Source organism: Mya arenaria, chromosome 3 (genome assembly GCF_026914265.1).
Source record: "Mya arenaria isolate MELC-2E11 chromosome 3, ASM2691426v1".
In the NCBI taxonomy this organism is placed as follows: Eukaryota; Metazoa; Mollusca; class Bivalvia; order Myida; family Myidae; genus Mya; species Mya arenaria.
This window is the reverse complement of record NC_069124.1, coordinates 44,434,562-44,460,116: the sequence shown is the minus strand read 5'-3', so window position 1 is coordinate 44,460,116 and position 25,555 is coordinate 44,434,562. Positions and strand designations below refer to the sequence as shown.

The 25,555-nt window shown below is 35.1% G+C and overlaps 2 protein-coding genes across 2 annotated transcripts; both read right to left on the bottom strand.

The window, feature by feature from the left end:
• Positions 1-133: 133 nt before the first annotated feature.
• Positions 134-8,484, bottom strand: LOC128228958 (uncharacterized). The gene is made up of 2 exons (XM_052940544.1): positions 8,436-8,484; positions 134-3,139 (listed from the first exon to the last, which is right to left on the bottom strand). The coding sequence occupies exons 1-2, from the start codon at positions 8,464-8,466 to the stop codon at positions 1,440-1,442; spliced, it is 1,731 nt and encodes a 576-aa protein (XP_052796504.1). The 5' UTR covers positions 8,467-8,484; the 3' UTR covers positions 134-1,439.
• A 2,091-nt stretch (positions 8,485-10,575) lies between these two features.
• On the bottom strand, positions 10,576-22,784 carry LOC128226043 (uncharacterized). The gene is made up of 8 exons (XM_052935941.1): positions 22,647-22,784; positions 22,202-22,319; positions 20,770-20,949; positions 20,197-20,418; positions 19,005-19,143; positions 16,694-16,872; positions 15,900-16,523; positions 10,576-13,276 (listed from the first exon to the last, which is right to left on the bottom strand). The coding sequence occupies exons 2-8, from the start codon at positions 22,295-22,297 to the stop codon at positions 11,111-11,113; spliced, it is 3,606 nt and encodes a 1,201-aa protein (XP_052791901.1). The 5' UTR covers positions 22,298-22,319; positions 22,647-22,784; the 3' UTR covers positions 10,576-11,110.
• Positions 22,785-25,555: the final 2,771 nt, after the last annotated feature.

Below are 25,555 nucleotides of genomic sequence, written 5' to 3'. Positions count from 1 at the left end.
ATATAAATGCTGCCTGGCGAATGTCATTTTAAAAACAAAGGAAGACATTTTGTTTTTATTTGATTTACTCAAACGTAAAATATCATATTTCTGACATATAACTCAAAATGCATACAGTCAAAACCCGTTGAAGCCGGAGAAACACTCCGAGCCAGCCAAAGTTGGTTTAAAGATAACATGAATCTGCAAAACTTTCTTGAAATCGAAGGACTCTAGGCTTAGTAGAGTCACCAAAAAAGGTTTTAAAGATAACATGAATTTGCAAAATTTTCATTAAATGAAAGGACTCAAAGTATGTAGTTATTGTAAGGATGCTATATTCAACCCTGTATTTTGTTAAAAAAAGTATTGCCTTTATATCAACGGTTTAAATAAAATCCAAGTAATTCATTGAGTCTATATGCCCAACTACCTGGTGGAAACATTTTGATTTTACGAATTTTCTTTAAAACATCACCATAAAAATCGGGATGAGCAATACTATCAGCAATCAGCAATTTAAGACTACTATTGTTCTTCGATATAAGACTATAATGCCCATTAACAAATTTTGAGGAAGTTTTCCTTAATTTATAATATCAGAAACCCTGTTTGAGAAGTTTCTCCGTCATAAGTTTACTGCGAGAGCTGATTTATTTTTTCCTCTGTACATGTTCTGGCAAATCTTATCAACTGTGCAATAAAAACACCATATGATGGTGAACTAAGGTCTAAAGAAGGGTAATTAAATATTTTAAAATTAAAATCATCATACAGATTGATTCTCCATATATCTTCCTTTACTTCGAGTTGCAGATCTGAAATGGATGCTTTTTAATCGGATGTATTAGATTTATTACGTTGCCATTGTGAAGGGTATATCGATTGAATATTATCTGTAAACACAGGCTTGTCAAAACTTAGAATATAATCAATAATATTTAAGTGCTGATGAATTTATCAACAAGAGCGAGATCTCCAGACGTAGATTATTTCAACATATATTCACTTTCATAGCAGTATAAAAAGAGTTCTGCTTGTAAAAGTGCATAATTGGCACCCATTGGAATGCCTATTGTTTGTTAATACAACATTTAAAACTTCAATGACATCTGTGCATGTCTAATAAATATATTTATCTGAGCGATCATTGGTAAAAAAAAGCCTTTTTATAATTTACTGCCATATAAGTAGTTTTGTCTATCGCAAATTTTTTTTTCGATAAGAGGAGTCGATTTATTTGTTACTAAAGATTGTGGAATATATGTATAGAGCGTTGAATACACGGAACGAAACCTTGCATTAAAAGTGTTATTGATGCCCTGGCTTAGACTCGTCCACTTTCTTCAAAAATGATTTTCTTCTCAAAGTGAAATCGTATTAAATCTACTCAGTATGGCGCAGCGCATGTGACATGTCAATCACCAAACATATCGTCGCTATCCAGAGAGGACAAATTTTCAAAAAATATCTGAATCTTTAAACGACTGGTACACATTTAAATGTTCTACACTTGTGTCTCCCTCTTTTTGATAACCTTCATGAGAATCTGATAACCTTTCACCTGTTTGGCACGGTGTATTGCTAGCACTTCCACGACCGTCACCTGGAATTCGGGTTTCATATGAGCCATGTAATTGTTCTTGGATAGGGTACGGATGTTCAGTGGAAAACACACATTTAGGTTTCGTGAATGAGTCTGCATCGCTATTGTCGGCCAAGGTTGATGTTGAACTCAATGCTACTTGAGAGTTTAACCTGTGTTTTGGAATGGTTTCATCATCATCAAATGTACGGATACTGATAGTCTCAAGACTTTGGCTTCCAAGTAAAGCATAGTTTTTTGTTTCATCTAAGTTCAAATTACCAAGCTCTTCCCTCTCCCATTCTTCCTCTTTTATGATATCTGGGCGTTGAATTTGCGTGTTCACCTTATCAAGATAATCTGAAATGAACCTTAATTCGTCAAAATGGCCTTCAAGGGCAAGGTTCCGAGATGCTCGTAAATTATCCAGACAGTCCTGGTGCTGCTGTGTTAACTCAGCTAATCTAGCTTTAGCAACATAGTACAACATTTCTCTTCTTGTTTCTATTCCAGTCAAGTTTTTTTCAATATCGGCAAGAAGTGTCTTTGCTTCTACAATGCATGTTGCGTCAACAGGACAATTTTCAATTACGCTTGCTTTGTTCCCGAGACCAAGTAAGCAGAATACCATTCTCAAAACGTAAGATCGTCTCCACATCATTTTGCTCTCCGAAATCTCCTGTTCAGCATATTGAAGACCAATGTTACCGAACAATAACAGAGCCCGCCTGTTTTCAGCTGTTGGTGAGTTTTCAAAGCTATACAGCATAACTTGCACTGCGTTATAAATCATAAACACAAGTTCAAAGCAAGGACCAATAGAAAATACATTACAAAGGGCAGCTTTGATCATGTGAGTGCTTTCATTAAAACGTCCTGCAATAGCATTTGCATTTGCTAACCGGCCAAAATACACACCATCTGTTAGCAATGTATTACTTGTCGCGTGTGTGCGACTTTTCATTTCGTTGAAGACAGCTCCTTGATATAGACCTTCGTCAAAAGTAATAGCTGTTGCATCGATTTCTGCGCCAATTAATGCTATGCATATGTCATTAAGAATTTGTCTCCGATCTTCATCACTTTCATTTTGTATTTTTAGGCTCAACCTGTCTCTGATTTGGCGTAAAGCAAGCCGAGGATTAGTGAACATTGCATCATCCACCATCTTTTTCAGATTAAAATTAATTTTACTTATCGATGGCCTTTGTTTTGATGTCGATCTATGTACATGTTTTAAGGTTGTAGCCGCGTCCAGTTTTAAACGGGAACGTAACAGTTCTGCTGCCAATGCTGTATAGCCACATTCTTTAAGAACAAGCACGAAGTCCTTTAAGCAAATGTGTTGTGGCAGGTGGCTTATTAAAACTTCTGAGACGTGTTTCCTGTCATTTCTCAGTTCTAACTGGTGGATAGACTTGTGAAGAGGTTCAAATCGAGGGTATTCTCTACAAAGTGTTGCCGACACAAAGAAAGGGTCGATTAGTAGAATAATCTCCTCTTTGCACATGTCTAATGATTGAACTTCAACTTCCGTCATAGCTTGGTTTCGAGAGACAACCATACTGCCGTGTTCTGTAATATATCACATATAATTTACTGTGTTTACATAGTGGTATTCTTGTAATAAAGACATCTTAATACTAGAATCAAAGTGATAAGGAAAAATCGTTTTGAGGAGATACCTCTTTCATATTGAAGGATAAAATCAAATCAAATTTTGGCATAATATTGAACGAGGCAATGTAAATTATAGTCCTGATTTTATTACAATAGAAATGAACAGAAGTTTACAATAAATGCAATAGTTATTATTTGCACTTTCATTAAATTAAATTGAATGATAAAATATCCAAAAATATATGAAGGTATTATATATTCTTTAAAAAACCGGTTGATCTTAATCGAGCGCAATCTATTGTTAACGTAATCAATATATTTTGTCGCGTAGGTTCAAAGACTTATACATTATCGATTTATCTTATCAGCTATTGTCAATAACTTGCGATTTCTGTTTGCTTCAACCATTGAGTTAAATGTAAACAGGTATTCAAAAATGAACCTGTAATCATATATCTATGGCTTTTTTTTAACATAAATATTCTTAAAATTGACTGTCAGAAATTCATGTCAAAATCGTTCATAGGGCTTGTTTTGAAACTCCCATTAAAACGAAACTAATTGTATTACGCAGTAGAATTATATCAAATAGCGATACAGGAATATACATGTTACACCCGAAAGCTAAACTCTTACATAACTATAATTAATAAGACAGACATACTTGGGAACCCAGTATTTCGTTTCCATGTAATAATTTACTTTACCTTCCAACAAATGGAAATGTTCAACAATACCACCGGAAATTATATAAACACAAAAAAGTACACAAAATTATTTACCTTTTATTGTAAGTAGGGCCAAAACAACATAAGTTTTAGTTTGTAAGTAACCGCCGAATTGGTTATAAATGCAGTCATGTTCATTTAAAGTGACACTCTTATTCAAAATTAATACATAAACATGTTTAACAAACATAAATTTTGACTGATAAACCTTAAACTACTTACTAAATAATGCATTTATGGAAAATAATAACTACTGATAACGAGATTGTAACCGTGTATTTAATAGCAGAAAGCGCAAAAATATTAAATGATTGGTGAATGCTAAAAGATTAACTGTGGTCTACTATAGATTCATAAGGCAGAAATACTGTGGTTTATGCTCATTTCTTTCAAATTTAACTCTATATCCTTCATAAGAACCATTGTTTTTGACATTTATTCATCCTTTTTGGAATATTAAAACAATATTATTATTTATTATTAATTGTGGTTAATCTTCTTTGGGAGTAAGAGTGCATCTTTAAAAAAACAGTTACCCATAAACGTAAAAGTAACATTCATCTGCAGTTCCTTTATTAAAAGTAGCATGTTTGCATATTAAGGACAAAACGCTAAGATAACAATGATATTCCATGCTTAAGAATTGTCGTTTGGTTGATGTAAAAAGTAGAAAATGTCTATGATAACTTGTTTGTTAAATTCTCTTCTCTTATCAACTATTGTCAATAACTTGTAATGATTGCAACAATAATTGGGTTTAAATGTAAACATGTAATTAAAACAGTACCTGTATTCGTATATCTATCCATTTTTAACATAATTATTCTAATTATTTACTGTCGGAGATTCATGTCAAAATTGTTCATAGCACTTGTTTTGAAACTCCCATCAATGCGAAAGTGATATTATTACGCAGTAGTATCAGTTTATTATATTATCTCATCAAAAAGCAATGTCACTAACATATAATGTAACAATATGTAAACGGACTCATATGTGTTTAAAACAGTTAAACGCTTAATCATTTAGCAATATTTGCATTCACTAATAAAATAGCGGAAATAAATCCCTCTTATAGAAAAACATTGATGTCTTGAAAAATACAAAACAATTTAAAACAGGGACCTGAATTTATTTTTTATTTCTACATATTCCCAATTTAAATTGGGTACTTTGCGTTGTACTTGAAAATTCGCATGTTTATTATATCCAGTAAATTCACTGAACATATTTTTAGTACGATTTACAATGTGCACGAGGATTTAAGTCAGTTTTTTTTCCGGCCGCTTCAGTCAACACTGACTTCGGCCTAACTGCCTAGTATGATCTCGGATTAAACAATGTATTAAATCGATTTGAACGTATCGGTTTCCAAAAGCTGAAAACCGGTTCTATAGAAAGTACTTTTCTATTTTTTCTAACTGATAACTAATATTTTGCAACAGAGATCCATGTCAAACTCGTTTGAACTTGATTTTATGCACAGTAAAATCACAGTTCATGTGATTAAAGTTACTTAAATGATAACCATTCGTGCAAATATATAATCAACAAGTTCAAAAGTTGCTGCACGATACAGCAATTTAATGATAGCGCGGGACAACTGTTGGTTATGCATGTATTTATGTCGAGTCCATACTTATATTTAGAAACAAACAACAGCACCAACATATCTGTTCCTCGTTTTAAGCAATACAAACAAATATACTCAATGAAATAGGTACAAAATGCCCCTTTTATCATTTGTAAACGTATTTTTTGCATAAATACATAGCGATCGGTTACAAATTATTGTGTATAAGGTAGCAGACATAATGTAAGAAAATATATTAAAATGTTACCGTAATCAAACAATTCATTTCAAATGTCTTGATAAATATCAAATTAATTAAGTATAGCTAGTAAAAAATTGTATAATTGTATCTTTTCTTCAATCGATAGAAGGTAAACAACGTTACAAAAAGGTTTGTAGAAATCTACCTTTATACAAGAAGCGTATGTGAAATTATCATTAGTTTATCAACAATGTCAATAAACTGTAACGAAGGCTTCATCCATTTATTATGCCACCCTTCGATGAAGAGGGGGTATATTGCTATGCCCATGTCGAATGGTCGGTCGGCCGGTCGGTCAGTCCGTCGGTAAACCAAAGCTTGTCCGAGTGATAACTCGACAATTCCTAGACATATGGTCATCAAACTCCGCATCAAGCTCGGTCCCGACCAGTCGATGACCCCTTTGATTTAAGTGGTCATCAGGTCAAAATTACAGTGCCTTTTAATGGTAAAAGGTTGTCAAAGCTTGTCCGAGTGATAACTCAACAATGCCTAGACCTATGGTCATCAAACGTGACATTGAGGCTGGGGCTGACCAGTAGGTGAATCCCATTGATTTAAGGGTCATAAGGTCAAAGGTCAAGGACACAGTGACCTTGAATGCTAAAAGATTGTCCGAGTGATAACTCAACAATGCCTACAGCAATGGGCCTCAAACTTGACATGGAGGCTTGGGCTGAGGTTGGGCCTGACCAATAGATGACCCCTATTGCTATTGATCGCAAACTCGCCAAGAGATAGGCCAATGGTTATCAAACCTGAAAAGAAGGTGGGTCTGACCATGTTTAAATATATAAACACATTTTTTTTAAAACAGTACATGTATTTGTACGTGTATCCATTTTTTAACAATACTTTCCTTAATATTTTCTGTGAAACTGACAGAGATCCATGTCAAACTCGTTTGAAATTGGATGTTATGACGCAGTAAAATCGCAGTGCAAGTGCTCGATTAATGTTATTTATCAGATAACCATACGTGCATATATATATATATATATATATAATCAACAATCAATAAGACAGACAGAGTTTTGTTTCCATTTAAGGCTTTAACCTTCCTTCGGTAAACTGATAAATAAACCGTACACAAACTTTATCAGAAAACAATATGAATACGGATAGTGTACCAGGCTCAATACCTTTGATTGTAGGTTTATTGCCAAATAAAAAAAATACAATGTAAGTTTCTTTGGTAAACCAAATTAATTCTTTAAAGCAAAACTATATATATCAAGATAAAATCCATGCTTTTGTTTCTCTCCTCAGAGAGCGAGAGCGAGAGAGAGAGAGAGAGAGAGAGAGAGAGAGAGAGAGAGAGAAAGAGAGAGTGAGAGAGTGAGGGAGAGGGAGAGAGAAGACTTATTGGTAAATTTGCAAATTCGCATCTTAGTTTTCATACTTAGGAAACAATCCTTTTATCTACATTTTCCCTTTTTGTTACTTTATTTTTTGTATTAATGATGATTTGATTGTACCCATTTCGCTCTTATCAAGAAGGTTATCTAGAAATTTTATCTCGTTTGAAGGCTTGAGTGTAAGCTCAAGATTTTTGTAATAGAACACATAAATTCAACTGAGTCCATGTGGAGTTGAAAATCATATTAGAAAGTACAAGATTTAAATGTAAAATCTGTGAAACATACCTGCAATAATGTTTGATTTACAGAAACAGTTCATATTTAGTTAAAATTAATATTTTGCGTATATTAACAGTTAACATAAATGAGGTCACGAAATATCGACCTGTTAATGCAAATTGATAGCAAATGTTATCGTATCGTATAGAAATGAGATAAATGTAAATTAGGAAATACGATAGACTTGGAAATACAAAAATCAACAGAATAAATATAAATACGATAAAAAGATACTATATACGATATATCGTATTTCAGTAACTTGAAACACAAGTAAAATATGTGAAATTATTTATGTAATTTCAAACATGTTTTCCTAAACAATACTTAGTGTTCGAAATTATACCTTGTACCATGGGATGGCAGTACTTTTTAAATCTCCCTTTTGAAGTTATGGTTTATGTTTGAGCAGGTATTTCTACCTTGTGCCGATCTGACCTTGAGATCAACGATATAGAATGCATTTGGTAAGATGTTATTGTAAAGCAGAAACATCCACTATTTGGGTATGTCTATCGTCTTGCAAATGCTAGACAGCGGTGTTGTTTAGTATTAATGAATCAATAGGTCTCGCAGTAGATACAGGTATAACAGATCGTAGAACAAACTCAAAACTTGTGATTTTATTTTCGATTGTTTCAAGCAAATCTAAAAAAAAAACAAGATTGAAAAAATGTATTTACCCAATATGGTTCGTCACAACTGATTGAAGTTGCCACTCACTTCACAGAACATTACCAATAAAATTTTTTATATAGTTTTAGTATCATTGTCTGATGTCATTTCCTTTTCTGGGATAGCGAAGCATCGTCAGATCAATAATGTCGCAACTAACGTCCCGTTTATTCTTTTTAAGTACAATAAGGCTACCAAACCTGCCTTTAAGAGGTTAATTTTAAAATAATTGAAGGTTATTATGATCGCATGCGATTATTGCAGATTTTGACTAGGATGTTTTTCCTTTGTTCGTTTTGTTGATGTAGGAAATATAATGATAACTTGCAAACACCATTGAGTTTAAATGTAAAAAACGTATTTAAAACAGTACCTGTATTCGTAAATCTATCCATTTTTAACATAACTATTCTTAAAATTGACTCTCATTCATTCATGTCAGAATCGTTATTAGCGTTTGTTTTGAAACTCCCGTTAAAACGAAACTGATATTATTACGCAGTTATGTATGTCAGTTTATATTATCTCATCAAAATCGATAAGACGGACAATTGAAAACATAGGATTTCGATTGCATGAAATGTTATACCATCCGCCGAATGCAAAGGTAAAACAATACCGGAGAATAATATACAGCACTCTTTACCTTTAGTTGAACGTATGGCCAAATTTGAAAAAAAAACTTACTTAGTAAGAAACGGCCGAATTCGTTTCAAAAGTAGCTAAGTTTAATATATTTGTTTATTTTGACGTCTTCAAGGACATCAATCGTTTAATCAAATAAGATCTTCTTCAACATCCGAGAAAGAGAGAAAGAGAGAGACAGAGGGAGACACACACACACACACACACACACACACACACATTTCGAGTGCTAACTCGACAATGCCTGCACCCCTGGCCCTCAATCTTGACTTGGAGGTTATACCTGACCAGTAAATGACCCCTTTTGATTTTAGGGCGCAAAAAGAGCCCAAGAGCCTAAGATTTCTGTAAGATATGAACTAGTGACTTAGTTTTTGACCCCATGTGACCAATTTTAAAACTATTGTAAGATTTCATTAAGGCAAACACTCTGACCAAATTTGAACATAACTGACTATTCAATACCAATGTTTGTTTCGGGACCCATTTTTTCAAAGATTTCACATACTGACATGTGACACAGTTTCGAACTTTTCAACAAAAATCATGGAAATCATTCTGATTAGGTTTATGAATATTTTACCATTTATAATGCCTCTAGTATGTTCCAAAGATTTTTCTAATATTTGACCTAGTGACCTAGTTTTTGACCCCATGTAACTCACTTTTACAAGTGGTCGAGATTTGATCAATGGGGTCATTCTGACCAAGTTTGAACATTTTCTGATCAATGCCTACCAAGATATGTTACCGGACGGATGGATGGACGGAAGGACGGACGGACGGACAAGGTCAAAACAATATTCCCCTCCCGAAACTTTCGATTCGGCGGGGGATTATAAGACAGACCAACTCGGGAACCCAGGGTTTCGTTTCCGTTAAAGGCTTTAACCATTTTTCGGTAAATGGAAAAATAAACCGTACCACACATTAACTTAAAATAACATAAATATGGGAATTGTACCAGGCTCAATGCCATTCATTGTAGGTATTGCCAAATTAAAAGGTGAGAGATCGTCCGAGATGAATAACTTGGATGAACAAGAAAAATGATAGTTCTTGAAATATGCATTCGAACAGATAAGATGTTAAGCAAATATATAAATACAAGGTATAAAAGGCATTGACTTATGATAAATAATAATTCTTAATTTAGTAACATAACTTAATGTATACAAAAATCAATATCAATGAAGTTATATTGCTTTATAACACTATTTGTCATACAAAGACATGCTTTGTTCGCCTGAGATTGAGATTCTTGTTATTTACGTTGGTTATAACAATTTTAATCCCGGCTTCATTGTTTATTTTTCACCTATGTGTAGCTCCTAAAACTGATAGTTAAAATAAAATCAACAACATATTATGTCATAATATGTAAACGATCTCCTCTGTGCTAGAAACATTTAAACGTTTAACCATTTAGAACTATTTGCATTTACTATGTAAAACAAACAACAACTATTAAAAGAAACGAGAACAGTGGAATTAATTTCCTCTAAAGAATGTAGAGCGGTTGTCATGAGATTATCGCAAGAAATATATCGTCATATATCGTACGAAAGTCGATTGAAAATAGAACCATTGTCGTACGATATTAACACGACACCAGTAAGACAAAACGTTTACGAATCTGTTGTGGCATAAAATCGAATAGTCAGAATTTCAAGTCACGACAGATTTTTAATCGCAGGACAAGCCACGCAACCCCCCAAAATTTAGGCGTTAACCTGTACATTCCTGTCGTGGACCCATTGTTAACTTGGCTGATTACTAAAAAACGCATTATATTTAATATATCACCAAAAACAATTAAAAGATAAAGTTACTGCAGCTGTTTTTTATTTTTTTTATTTCACCTGGAATCGAACGTGAAATTTGAAACCTTTCAGGTAATAAAACAATCTTATTTGTAAAATGGTATTTAGAATAACTTTTTTACTTTCAATGCATTAAAATAAACAAAAATAATATCTGGTTACCAGAAATCAAATATTCATATCTATGATCTCGACTACCATTAATCGGTAAATACACAGCAAACAAAACTATCAGGACCGAAACAAACTCAGAGTCCTTACTGACCTTTTTGAGGAAAAATAACACTTAAAAACATAAACTCTATTTGAAAAGATTCAAGAAAGCTATGAAGATATGAAACAACACGCAAAATGCGGAGTGATATGTCACCAACTCTACCATAAACACGAAAAAAGATGCACATGAAACCAAAACATACGAATTGAAACCTTGCAATCAAATATTGTGGATGTCCTTGTTAAAAGCTCGTTCACTTTCTTCTGCTCAGTAAGATGCAGCGCATGTAACGTGTTAATCACCAAACGTTGTGGATGTCCTTGTAAAAGCTTTGGCTCAGTAAGATTCAGCGCATGTACCATGTCAATCACCAAACATTTCATCGCTATCTAGAGAAGACAGATTGTCAGATAAATCTGACTCTTTGAACGACTGGTACACATTTAAATGTTCTACGTTTGAGTGTCCGTCTTTCTGATTACCTTCTTGAGAACCTAAAGACCTTTCTTTTGTTTGATATGGTGTGTTGCCAGCACTGTCACGGCCGGCAGGTGAAATTCGGACTTCCATTTCAGTATTAGACATGCATAGTTCTGAAGTTTTAAAAGTGTCATACGTTTCTATGACATGTGGATCTTCACCACGTAAGTGGTTTTGTGTAGAGAACGTGTGTCCAGCGGAAACCAAACATTTAGGTTTCGTTAAAGAATCCGCATCACTGTTGCCGGCTGATGTGCGGCCACTTAATGGTAATCGAACTGACAACTTCGATTCATTACTTTGATTGATGGCGTCTGGCTTCTGGAACTCTTGCTGGTAGATGCTATAGTCATGTTCATGCCCATAGTTTAGAATGTCCTCATCAACATTTAGTCTTTCACATTTTTCTGTTTTTACGCCATCCTTTCTTTTTGGAAATTTAGATGTACTTTCACCTTCAAAACTAGCGCTCATTTGTTGCATATAGTATATTTCCTTTGGGTCTGTATAGCTTTCCAGTTTAGTTGTAATACTTTCCATACAAAACCTACCAGATATGCCTGGTTTGAATACTGTCAACCTCGTATTTGTGAATGAACTATTGCTTTTATCGGAAAACGAAAGACTTCTGTGTTTCATTAAAACTATTTCGTTCTCTCGCTCGAAGTTTACTGACTGACTCCTTGTTTCTTGAAAGGTATTATCTCCTTCACATCTTAACTGATATTCAACCGATGGATGTGTGTCCTGATCTGAACGAAATTGAAGAAGGGCCACTCTTGATGTTGAATTCCATGCTACTGGGGAGTAAAGCCTGTGTTTTGGAATGGTTTCATCATCATCAAATGTACAGATGCTGATAGTGTCGAGACTCTGGTTAAATGACGGGTTTTTAATTAAAGCATAGTTTCTTGTTTCATCTAATATAATTTCATCAAGCACTTCCGTCTCCGGTTCTCCCCCTACTATGGTGCCTGTATGTTTACTTCTCAGATGCGTCAGAGAGTTTACCTTATCAAAGTAAGTTGAAATGAATCCAAATTCGTCAAAGTGGCCTTCAAGGGCAAGGTTCATGGAGAATCGTAAATTGTCCAGGCAGTCTTGGTACTGTTTTGTCAACTCCGCTATTCTAGCTCTAGCAACATAGTAAAACATTTTTCTTCTTGTCTCGATACCGGTCCAGTTTCTGTCAATATCGGCAAGAAGTTCCTTTGCTTCTACAATGCATGTATCGTCAACAGGACAATTTTCAATAACGTTTGCACGGTTCCCGAGACCAAGCAAGCAGAATACCATTCTCAAAATAAACGATCTTCTCCACATAGTTTTACCATCCAAATTTTCCTCTTTAGCACATTCAAGACCCATCCTACCCCACATTAACAGTGCCCGCCTTTTTTCTGGTGTTGGCATCTTTTCAAAGCTATACAGTCTAACTTGCACTTCGATTACAATCATAAACAAAAGTTCAAAGCAGGGACCAATATGGAATGCTTTACAACGAGCAGCTCTGAGCATATCTTCGCTTTCTTCGAAACGTCCTGCAATAGCATTTGCATTTGCTAAACGGCCAAAATACACACCATCTGTAAGTAGTGTATTACTTGTTTCGCTTGTGAGACTTTTCATTTTGGTGAAGACATCTCTTTCGCGAAGACCTTTGTCAAATGTAATAGCTATCGCATCGATTTCTGCACCAATAACTGCTACACATTTGTCAGCAAGAATTTGTCTCCGATAATCATTACTTTCGTTTCGCATTTTTAGGATAAACCTGTCACTTAATTGGCTTAATGCAAGCCGAGGATCAGTGAACTGTGCATCATCCACCATCTTTTTCAAGTTAACAACCATTTTGCTTAACAATGGCCTTTGACCTGATGTCGTTTTATGTACATGGTTAACACTTGTAGCCGCGTCCAATTTGAAAAGGGAAAGGTACAGTTTTGCTGCTAATCTTTTATAACCACATTCTTCAAGAACAAACACGAAGTCCTGTAAGCAATGTTTTGTGGCAGGTGGCTGATCAAAACTTCGGAGACGTATCTTCTGTCAGTTGTTAGTGCTAATGTGTTGATTTTCTTGTGAACGGATTCAAATCGTCGCGGGTATTTTCTACGAAGTGTTGCAGACACAACGAAAGGGTCGATTTGTAGAATAACATCCTCCTTGCACAAAAACAGTGATTGGACTTCAGCATCGGTCATTGATTGGCTTCCAGAGACAAGCAAACTGCCCTGGCCTGAAGTGCTCGGAGAGTCTGTAAAATATCGCATACGCTTTACTTCTTTAATAAATCGTTATAAAGACATATTATATACTCGTTTAAGAAAAAACGCTGACTTATAACATAACAATGTTAACAGGGTAGCACGTTTATAAGTACTTCAGATAAGTGTTTGTAAAACTGTAGTATTAAACAGATTTAGAGAACCTTTTTGAGGAGATATCCCTTACATTTTGCAGCTGAGATATGAAACTTTTCTGGACGATTGAGATGATTCTAATTATTTAAGTTAACAATCAATGCAAAGTTTAGTTTTGCTTTTATTTTAAAGTTCCATTAGATTCATTCAATAATAAAAATATCAAAATACGTGAAGGTATAAAATATATAAATATTCATGAAATTAGGTTATTGCGATTAAATAACCTTTCGTTTATCAACTATTAAAAGCTGCAATGAGTGCATCGACCAAAGTTTAAATGTAAAAACGTAGATAAAACAATACCTGTATTCGTACATGTATCCATTTTGAACAAAACTAGGCTAGAAATTGACTGTGATCGAAACTGACATTATACTAAGATCCACGTCAAAATCTAGTTATGGAAATCTCATCAAAACGAAACTGATTTTATGACGCAGTAAAATCACGGTTCAAGGGTCCGTTTATGGTAGTTTATCAAAATACCATACATGACAACATATACATATATACATGTCAATAAGTCGTACAGACAGACTCGGGAACCCAGGATTTCGAATCCATGAAATGCCGTACTTTTTCTTTCGGCGAATGGAAAAGTAAAACAATACGACATATATATACTATCTTATCGAAAAATAATATAAATCATTCATGTGAATCGCCGATCAATATGATTTGATAAATACCGCCATTCAATTGGTCCAAGATAATCAATCATTATTGGAAATGAAGATTGGATAATCTAGTTGAAATGAATACGGAATTATTTGATTGTCAATTTAAGATTATTCTCTTTTTTAAAAATATTTTAAGGTATTTAAAAATACAAGTAAATTTTAAAATGTGAAGTAGAAAGTAAGATTTAAGGAAATTTCATGTCAACGTAGAATGTTGGTAATTACAAAAAACTTGGAACAAAGAAAACACCAGGGGCGCATCTAGGATTCGACTAGAGAGGGGGCGTTTCTTAGGGGCGTACCCTTTTGATTTGCGCCCCTCCCTCAGAAACGAAATTTATTCGATTTAAAGTGTTGGCAGAGGGGTTTGGAGGTCCTCCCCCTAGATTTTTTTAAAATTTACAGTCCAAAATGGTGCATTTTGGGCGTATTCTATTACTTTTCTTCTCCTATATTAAAACAAGTAAACCTGGACGATTTTTTTCATGGGGGGGGGGGCGACGGGTGCGCCCCCCCCCCCCCCCCCTCTGTATCTGTTAGTGAACACAACAGCGGAAACCTAATTACAATAAAAAAATATGTACTGAAATTTAAGCACTAAATTAGTATTCAATAACTATGTAAAACTGTTTGTGTACTTGCTGACATGTTTACCTTAACAATAGTTGGTGCTCAAAATTATATTTTGTCCAACTGGATGGAAGTCATTTGCAAATAACCCGTACATTTAATTTAGTAAATCTAAAGTCATCCAGGGTCACATTACAGTAGCTTCTTGAATTTAAATTGTTCCTTTTCCTTAAATTCAACAATTTCCTTAACTGTTTTTATTAACAGGTAGAAAGCGTTATGAGCAAGTGAAATATATGGGACACTTAAGATGTTAAAAATGAAACATTCAATTTAAATAATTAGTTTTTTGAAGGAATACAACAATTCGAATTTTACACTTACAATGCTTCTATAATATGGACCCAGTTAATGATTTGAATCAGGTGAATCGGTAGCATTATTCAGAGTCTGAACCACTAGGCAAAATTTAAACTTGAACACTAAGCTGGTTAAAGTTATAAGAATGCATTTACCAAAAACAAATAGATATACGACTGCGTCGCATTTTACCATTGTTATGTTTATGGTAAATAATAATATTTTACCATCATCTTATGTAACATAATACAAGTAAAAATTGAACTTGTGTAGCGTTATAAAACACAACAAATGAAACTTGGACAATCATTCTTTGCAATATTATATTCAGGCAAATAAAGTGTTTCAGCCAACAGAAAAATTTTGAGTCAGTTTAATTTAAAAATATTTTTAAAATCCTCATAACACGGATAATATTTGAATTGTTAAATAAATCCAACGCGTATATTGATCATTGTTTTCAAACTCAATAAGCCATTGTTATTGATACGTGAACGCTTTTTGTGACGATAAAAGTAACAATCAAAACCACATATTTCAGATTTTCAGTCCGTCTTTCGACAGAACCGTGCAGTGGCGCGCCTCACGGAATTGTTGAAGGCGTCAGATAAAATCAAATGTCTTGGTAATCACATCTCCTGTTTCCGGTTCCTTTATTCTTAGCATAACGGCATCTGTGTCAAACACGAGGGAAACTTCACATGCAGTGCAGCTATTGTGAACTTTCATTTCCAGTTTTCCTACGTTCTTGCAAGTGGGATCAGTAACGAACTTTGGTGTTTTACTCGTCGACATGAAGAGTTCAAATGTCGCATATCCGCCTTTCTTATCCAACAACGGCCAATCATTGACAGTGACTACATGTCCATTTGAATACTCTTCTTCCTTTTCAATAAAGATATGAATTGTGTTTTTCCCGTCCGTTTTCTTCTTCAAGCCGTATGTAAATTTCGTCTTCCTGCTTGCAATTATTGTTGGTTCGTGGCCAAACAAAACGGCGCCATTGAGAACAGCAAGTCCAGCTTCTGGGGGAAACACGAGCTTCTTCTTCACTTTAAGAAGGCGTTCCTTCATTTCAGCTTGAACTATCGCACATTCAGCAAAGCCGCCAACGACCAGCACATTTTTAACATCTGAAATCCTCGGATCTCCTTTAAATTTATCTTTGATTGCATCAATTGTCTTTGAAATGCAGTCAACAAACATCCGTTTGATAATCTCGGCGTCGATTTTGAGTTTATCCTTCGCAATAGAAACCTTGTCACCATAGTCAGATGCAATTAGACTTTTCAGGAACAATTCTCGTCCCTTACTCTTTGATAATTTCTTCTGAGTTATTTCAGTCAGCGAGACTGGCAAACTTTTCCATTTTCGGTAGGAGCAACCGAACGTTTTGTCATTTCGAATTCTCTCAGCAGATCGAATACGTCATGTAGGCATTCGTCATAAAACGTATTCATCGCCTCCCGTCCGAGACATCTAGTAAGTAGTTGGATGAAGTTGTTGTCCACTTCCTGTCCTCCCCATTTGCCCCCAAAATCCGCGCAAAGCTGTTTCAGCTGTCCGGTCCGCAACTTCTGATGGACTGTGATATCAGCCGTACCACCTAATTAAGGCAATTTTGATAAAATCTTCAATTATTCGCCTAAGTATCAGCGTGTCTTCACATAGATTAACACATCGAAAGGTATCATTTAATTTGTATGAATAGCTCGATGGAAACTACAGGTAAAAGCCCATCAACCAATTGTTTAAAGCTGCACTCAAACATATTGACCATTTTGACAACTGTTTTATTTTTTTATTTTTTTGGAATGAACCAATCTTTGCGTAAATATGTGAAAACCATTGATATAAGACTGGTGACAAAATATCTGATCGAAGTTTTTAACATTTACGTTCGAAAATTGAAGTTGTATGGCTAAAAGCCCTACTAACGCTTTAAGTAAAATAATGAGATGTTCGGCATTAAATGTCAATTTTGAACGTAAATATGTAAAACTGCAATCTGATATTTTGTTAGCAGTCTTATATTACTGGTTTCCAGACCTTAATGCAAAAATTGGCTCATTGTAAGACAAAAAATAAAAAGTTGTCAAAAAGGTCCAATTTTTGGAGTGCAGCTTTAAGGTAAATGACCCATAAATATATGAATTTAGAATGACCCCATACTGTTTTGGTACCATTTTAAACGATTCTGTGTGTAGAAATTGAAAATTAAAAACATTTACCGAAAATAATTTGACAAGTAAAATAAAATATTCTTCAAAGATAGCAAAGTTGAATTTGTTATGTCTTTACGAAGGATTTGCATTCAGTCATTTATTTTACATATAAGTAATCAGGAAACAAATATCTTTCAAATGACACCAAAATTGTATTGAGTCACCAGGCGACATTGTGATTAATGGAGCTATCCGAGAACTAGCCTGGAGTCGGATACCTTAAACATTGGTTTGTTTAAATAAACTTTATGTTAACAGACACTCGTGCATGAAATTGCATATTAACACAGTCTTTTTCAAGATAGTTGAACATAACATTGGACCCCGGACGTATTCCATTACATTTGAATTAATGCAATTTTGCTTAAGATTTTTCAACAAAACTTTGGGCCCCGGGCGTATTCCATTACATTTTAATTAATGCAGTCTTGCTCAAGATTTTTCAACAAAACATTGGACCTCGGACGTATTCCATTAGCTTTTAATTAATGCAGTCTTGCTCAAGATTTTTCAACAAAACATTGGACCTCGGACGTATTCCATTAGCTTTTAATTAATGCAGTCTTGCTCAAGATTTTTCAACAAAACATTGGACCTCGGACGTATTCCATTACCTTTTTAATTAATGCAGTCTTGCTCAAGATTTTTCAACAAAACATTGGACCCCGGACGTATTCCATTACCTTTTTAATTAATGCAGTCTTGCTCAAGATTTTTCAACACAACATTAGACCTCGGACGTATTCCATTAGATTTTAATTAATGCAATCTTGCTCAAGATATTTCAACAAAACATTGGACCCCGGACGTATTCCATTACATTTTAATTAATGCAGTCTTGCTCAAGATTTTTCAACAAAACATTGGACCTCGGACTTATTCCATTAGCTTTTAATTAATGCAGTCTTGCTCAAGATTTTTAAACAAAACATTGGACCTCGGACGTATTCCATTAGCTTTTAATTAATGCAGTCTTGCTCAAGATTTTTCAACAAAACATTGGACCCCGGACGTGTTCCATTAGCTTTTAATTAATGCAGTCTTGCTCAAGATATTTCAACAAAACATTGGACCCCGGACGTGTTCCATTACCTTTTTAATTAATGCAGTCTTGCTCAAGATTTTTCAACAAAACATTGGACCCCGGACGTATTCCATTACCTTTTTAATTGATGCAGTCTTACTCAAGATTTTTAAACAAAACATACGACCCGGACATATTCCATTACATTTTGAATTAATGCAGTGTTGCAAAAGATATTTCAACAAAACATTGGGCCCCGAAAATATTCCATTTACTTTGATATTTACACAGTGTTGCTCAAGATATTTCAACAAACCATTGGACCCCGAACATACTCTATTTGCTTTGATATTTACACAGTGTTGCAAAATATATTTCAACAAACCATTGGCTCCGGACATATTCCATTTACTTTTCATATTAAGATAGTGTTTCTTAAGATATTTCAACAGAACATCAGACCTGGCCATAGTGGTTATATCGTATTACCTCCCAAGTCCACGACCATGTATCGCGAGTTGTCCTGCGTAAAGGCGGATTTGTCCATGGCCACAGGGACCCTTTGGCACCAGACAGAAGCCGCCTCAGACTCCAGGGCCATAACCAACTGGTTTCTTGGTATGCCTGCCTGTAAATAAAGAAATTTATTTGTAGTTGTTGTTGTTGCTGTCATCGTTGTCGTTGCTGTTGCTGCTGTTGTAACATACTTTCGAGTATTGGACTTGTTTAAGCACATATAATCCTTTGCATTTATTTTTCGGTGTTACTAATTTATAAATGCTTATATTACGAATGTAATATTGCCTTTAAAGCCAATAACAGTGGAACGGTCCACTATAGGCGGATGTGCGTTCATAGTATAACATTCCGTTATAGACGGAAGTACGTTTATAGTACGTTAATGTACTTATTTGGTAATATGCGAATTGGCAAAGCCCGGGCTCGTGTGGATTGCGAATTTTCTGTATATACAAACCTGTGAACCCCTTTAGGGTTGAGCATGCTTTTCTCTGAAAGGATATGTTGCGTCTTTGACGTCGCACGCCCCAACACAGGAGCATGACCATGTTCTCAATGATAACCCCAACACTGGAGCATGGCAATGTCCTCAATGATAACCCCAACACTGGAGCATGGCAATGTCCTCAATGATAACCCCAACACTTGAGCATGGCAATGTCCTCAATGATAACCCCAACACTGGAGCATGGCGATGTTTTCAATGATAACCCCAACTATAGGACATGGCGATGTCCTCAATGATAACCCCAATACTGTAGCATGACCATGTTCTCAATGATAACCCCAACACTGGAGTATGGCAATGTCCTCAATGGTAACCCCAATACTGTAGCATGACCATGTTCTCAATGATAACCCCAACTCTTGAGCATGGCAATGTTCTCAATGATAACCCCAACATTGGAGCATGGCAATGTCCTCAATGATAACCCCAACATTGGAACATGGCGATGTTCTCAATGATAACCCCAACACTGTAGCATGACCATGTTCTAAATTCATATAGTTGTGTAGTTGCAAATATAACTTCAAGAGATTAGTTCCAAAATCGTCCGTGTCGCTCAAATTTAAACTGAAAGTTAAGCTTCCAATATTCGTTTGTAAAGTGTTAATATACTAAAATAAACAAATGATCTTTTATCAATGATCTTTTCCTCACCTCGACAGCCGCTTCCCTCATGAACATACGAGCTCGGTCGTCCCAGATAGCCGGAACAGTAACGACAAACGTGATGTCTTGTTCAGTGATACAAAGCCGCTCCAAGTTCAAGTTGTCCAATGCGTGGTCTTTTAGGTATTTCAAGGAAAGTGAAAATATCTTTAACGCAGGCATTTCCTTTTTCTTCGTTAAATCTTGGACAGTGGTCTTTTCGTCAAGTTTCTTGAAAGGAAAAACAAATAATTTGGTTGTCCGGTTAATGCAATGGTTAGCGCACTCACTTCTCACTTTGGCGACATTGGTTCGATTCCCGGCCTGGGCGCATATGACAAGTTGGTTTCATCCGGGTACTCTCAATTTCCCCAACAACAATACCACACTCTAACGTAAAATCGTGCCAACGAGAGTGATTAATATAATGTTGTTATAACTTGTTTCACAATCGTTGTAAAATATATAAGTTTAAACTAAGGCACAAATAAGACTATGGGGCTATTGTAAACCTGTATATATCTTCAGAGCCATAACCTGTATAATTTTATATTTGAAATATCTGTGGTATATTAATCGTACTGTGTTTTGGTAAAGGATCATTTTAAACTTCCGGAAGAGCATCCAGCCTTCGTCGCTTTCGTCCAATAACAGATCAGCGTAGCGTTCCTCCGCTTCGTAGCCGAAACTGTCAAATTCTTTGCTTTGGTTTAACAGCAGAACGGTGGGAGTTTTCAGGGAAGTCAAATGTTTGGCCCATCTCTATTTAAAGAGAAAAATGTTATTACAATGAACATGATATGATTACTGTGGCATAGAGATGAAAGTGTGAATTGTCTTTATCTCGTGATTACGAGTCGTTGTCACGAGATAATGAGTCGTGGGGACGAGATATGAAGTCGTGGTAACGACATACTAAAATAAAAGAGTTCGAACGAGTTAGTAAGTCTCTATTACTCCGTATACTATTAAAACCTATTTTCAATGTTTAGTAAGCCAATTTAAGTAATAAAATTAAAATAAACTATACGCTTTTCATACAATCGGTACACCTCGGCCATTTTAAATAGAAAAGAACGTAACTACGCAGGTTTCAATATAGCAGTGAAACCTATGTGGCCCTTAAAGCTGCACTCTCACAGATATACCATTTTCACAACTTTTTTTATTGTTTGTCTTGGAAAGAGCAATTTTTTGCGTAAACATCTTCAAACCAATGATAAGAGATTACTGACAAAAAATCAGATCGTAGTTTTTCATATTTCCGTTCGAAAATTAATGTTTTATGGCTTAAACCGTTAGTAACGGTTTAAGAAAAATGCATAAAACATCAATTTTGAACTTATATATAAAAATCTGCGGTCTAATTTTTTGTCGGCAGTCTTATATAACTAGTTTCCATGGATTTTCGCAAAGATTGGCTCGTTCCAAGACAAAAAACAAAACAAAAAATTGTCAAAACGTTCAATCCGTGAGAGTGCAGCTTTAAATTTGGGAATCTTTATTATGTATGCAATAATACACTACACTGGCAACCATTTTTAACATAATGATATAAAATGCACATTAAAACACCTAAATTAATAAATAGTGTTATTTAAAACTCTACGAACTACTTCTACTGGTGCACCGGCATACATTTGAGGTTGTTTTCGATGTAAAATGGCCGAGTTGTTCCGAATGAATCCTATATTGTCACAGTTCATGGTAACATGATCATGCATGTTTTTCGTTAAAGTTGACGTATATTGGTACTTTTAAACAGCTTAACCCAAAATATGACAACATCTTGTCTGGTTTATCTTTGAATAAGTCATGAAGTTTTACTACGCGATCTAATTGCTTTTTGAGTATGTAAACTGTCCAATTACATCCCAGGTTGTTTTCGATAAAACTTGCTGAAGAGTTCCGAATAATTGTCACAGTTCTGTTTTTCGTTAAAGTTGACGTATATTGGAACATTTAAATCGAACAGCTCACTCCAAAATTTGACAAAATCATAATAAGAACAGACCTGATTTGTTGATATCTTGTCTGGTTTATCTTTGAACGAATACGCATAGCCACTGTAAGTCGTCCCGAAGTCGATGGCTAAAGACAGTATTGACATCGTCTTGGAGTCTATGAAAACTCTGGCGAAATTTGAAAATGTAGCAAAACACAAAGAAATACAATCTACATATAATAACGCAGCAGCGAAACCGTATTTTGTTAGTTTTATGGTCGCGATCTGTGCATGGATTTTTTTCCTTTTAAGATCCTGGATCGTACTTGAATCATAACATGTCCTGTTTTCCCCGAAAGATTCAGGAAAGTTCGACAGTAACAAGGATAACAAATATATAAGAACAGTATAAGGTCATTGTGAAAAATCATTTCAATTTATCGATTATTTTACTAATAACTTTACCTCTTGTCATGTTTTCCACCTCAAAAAAAAGCGTTATTCCACCACTTACCTACGTCCTTATATCACTTCAGCTTGTAACGTTTGGATACGGTGAAATCGAGAAAAACTCAACCTTCAACAGTGTAATATATGGAAATAAAGAATTAAACACACATATCTTCAATGAAAAATGAACAACATAATTTACTTCCCTGTTTGAAGAGAATACAACTGAGGCATGTGATTGACGCTTATTGATCTAAGATTATTAAAGTGGTACTCATATTCAAAATCAATACATACACATGTATAACGAACATCAATTTGGAGCGATCAACCTTTAACTACTTACTAAATAATGCATTTATGGAAATTATCAATTACTGAAAACATAATTGTAACCGTGTATTTAATAGCTGAAAACGCATTCTTTTTAAATGATTGGTGAGTGCTAAATTATTTTAAAGTGATCTACTATCATCACATAAGGTAGAAATTCCGTTTTTTCTGCACTTTTCTTTCACATTGAACACGGTATGGTATCCTTCATAAAAACAATTGTATTTGATATTTATTCATCCTTCTTGGTATATTTAAACAATTGTATTAATTGTGGTAAATCTTACTTGGGAGTAAGAGTGCATCTTTAAATGGGCAATATTACCACTACCTGTGGCGTAGCAACTGGCTCAAAAGTCGCGACTAGACAATAGTGACCCAATAGTGATTAAATATAGCTACAGCTGTATATTTATGGTTATACCGGTAATTTTAAGCTTTTGTTGTATTCCAAAGTTAAGCAACAACTATAAAATACAGCTGTAGCTATACGTTTGGCGCCAAATAAAGCTGTATTGTTGTTAACTATTGTTGCACTTTTGAACCTTTTGGTACGCCATATATGACTTGCCTTCGTACAATTGTTTGGATCAATATTAAAACGTATTTTCAGAAATCGCGTGGCAGTTCAAACGAACTTAATGCGTCGATCACACATAGTCGATTATGGCTCCTGTTGGAGATCTAGGGTGGTATTTAGGTTGCTGTGTAATCTTATTTATACTCGCACTCAGTCAAGTTATGCGGTGATTTTTAACGCATAAACAGGACTTTCTTATCTAGCAAAAAGGCAAACTTTCACCGCATAAAAACCCCAATTAAACACATAATAGTACAATAGTGGTTGATAAAGTTTCATCAAGATCGGACTTAGTATTTTGTGTCCACTTAACCAAGCTTTGGACTAGACTTTTAGAGACGTAAATACTGACAAAGATCTAGAAAGATCGGTTTTAATGTGAACCAAACCAATTGATCTTTCTGCGAAAACGTTTGAAATGACGTTCGGCCCAACTAAAATATCCATCACCATCAACGTTTTTGTTGAAATATAAGAACTCTATTTTTTAGCTTTATTATAAATGGTTAGGTTAATCCTTTTTATGTGGCAAAAATGCACAGTTGCGCTCCATATAAGCAATTTCTGCTTTATGCGTTGAGCGTCGCCGCATAAACGTGGACGCCCTGTTTATGTGTTAAAAATCACCGCATAAACGAAAAAACGCGTTTATGCGGCGATACTGTTATGCGGCGTTACAAGGCGCAGTGCGTCGACTTCAACTTTCAACAGAGCCCACAGTGCTAACAAGCAGAAAGAAAAATGAGACTTTTTCACGTCGCAACAATGAGCAGGTAATGTAACACCTTAAGTTTGGAATGATATGCAAACACAGTTGCGACTATTATAAATAAAATAAATTATTAATATCAGATACTATTGCTACTTAAAAATACGATTTTTCTGTAATATATTTGCTGACACAGATAATATGGTTTCCGCTTGATATTGTGGATGCGGACGTCCGATTCGGAGAGCGGACGCAAACAATGTGTATGTGGTATACCGGCCTTATTTTCAATGTTTTAGCAGATGCCGTCCCGTATGTCCGCCGCACCTCTGAATAAGATGGAGGTTCACCTGTATAGTTAGAGATGTACCTCTATTTAGATTCTCCCGTTGACTTTTAGCGACATTTGACCAAAAAGGTACATTATAGTGTGTGGAAAGTTTTGCAAAACTGTTTTGTGCACTCCAACAGGTCAAAAAAAGTCAAAGTCGCAAAGAATCGAATGCAGTTACTATGCAACTAAAAACCCCAACGGTGGTATGAACAAACTTATTACCAATATCAAACTAGAGATTGTTTTATAAAGCACTTATCAACCACGTTTTGTTGTCGTATCTGAGAAATAATATATAATTGACATGAATTTTGTCATTTTAACTGGAGACGAACCAACAGTGACCTTGAAGTTTGTCCTTGTCACCGCAATATTGAACAAAACTGAGCTACTGCTTAATATCAGTGATTTCAAAATCAATAGAGGTCATATACTCATCATGGCCAACTCGCATACGAATTATAAAATTCTTGGCCCCAAGCGTTCTTTTGTTGAAATATTGAGTGAAACTGTTGTTTTTTCTTCACCCCACCTTGACCTTTAACCTACTGATCTCCAAATCAATCGGGGTCATCTACTAATCATGACCAACTGGCATGACCATGTATAAAGTTCCTGGGTGAAGCGTTCACCGCTAACGTATTGTTTTTCACCTGATGTTCACCGTGACCTTGACCTCAATATGCTGGTTTCAAAATCAATATGTTAATCATGACCAAATTGTATATCAAGTATATCAAGTATGAAGTACCTTAACCCAGAGAATTTTCAGTTATTGAGCGGAAATCTTCTTTTTTTCACCTCAAGGTCACCGCGACCTATACCTTTGACCTACTGATCTAAAAACCAATAAAGGGCTTTTTACTTGTTATACCAAGTATGAGGTTTCTGGGAGCAAACGTTCTATAGTTATTGGCGGTAATGAAGCGTGACAAACGGGCGGAACGGACATGGCAAAAACAATAGTCTCTTCATAAATGGAGAAGACATAATAACAAACGTAACAATGATGTTAAT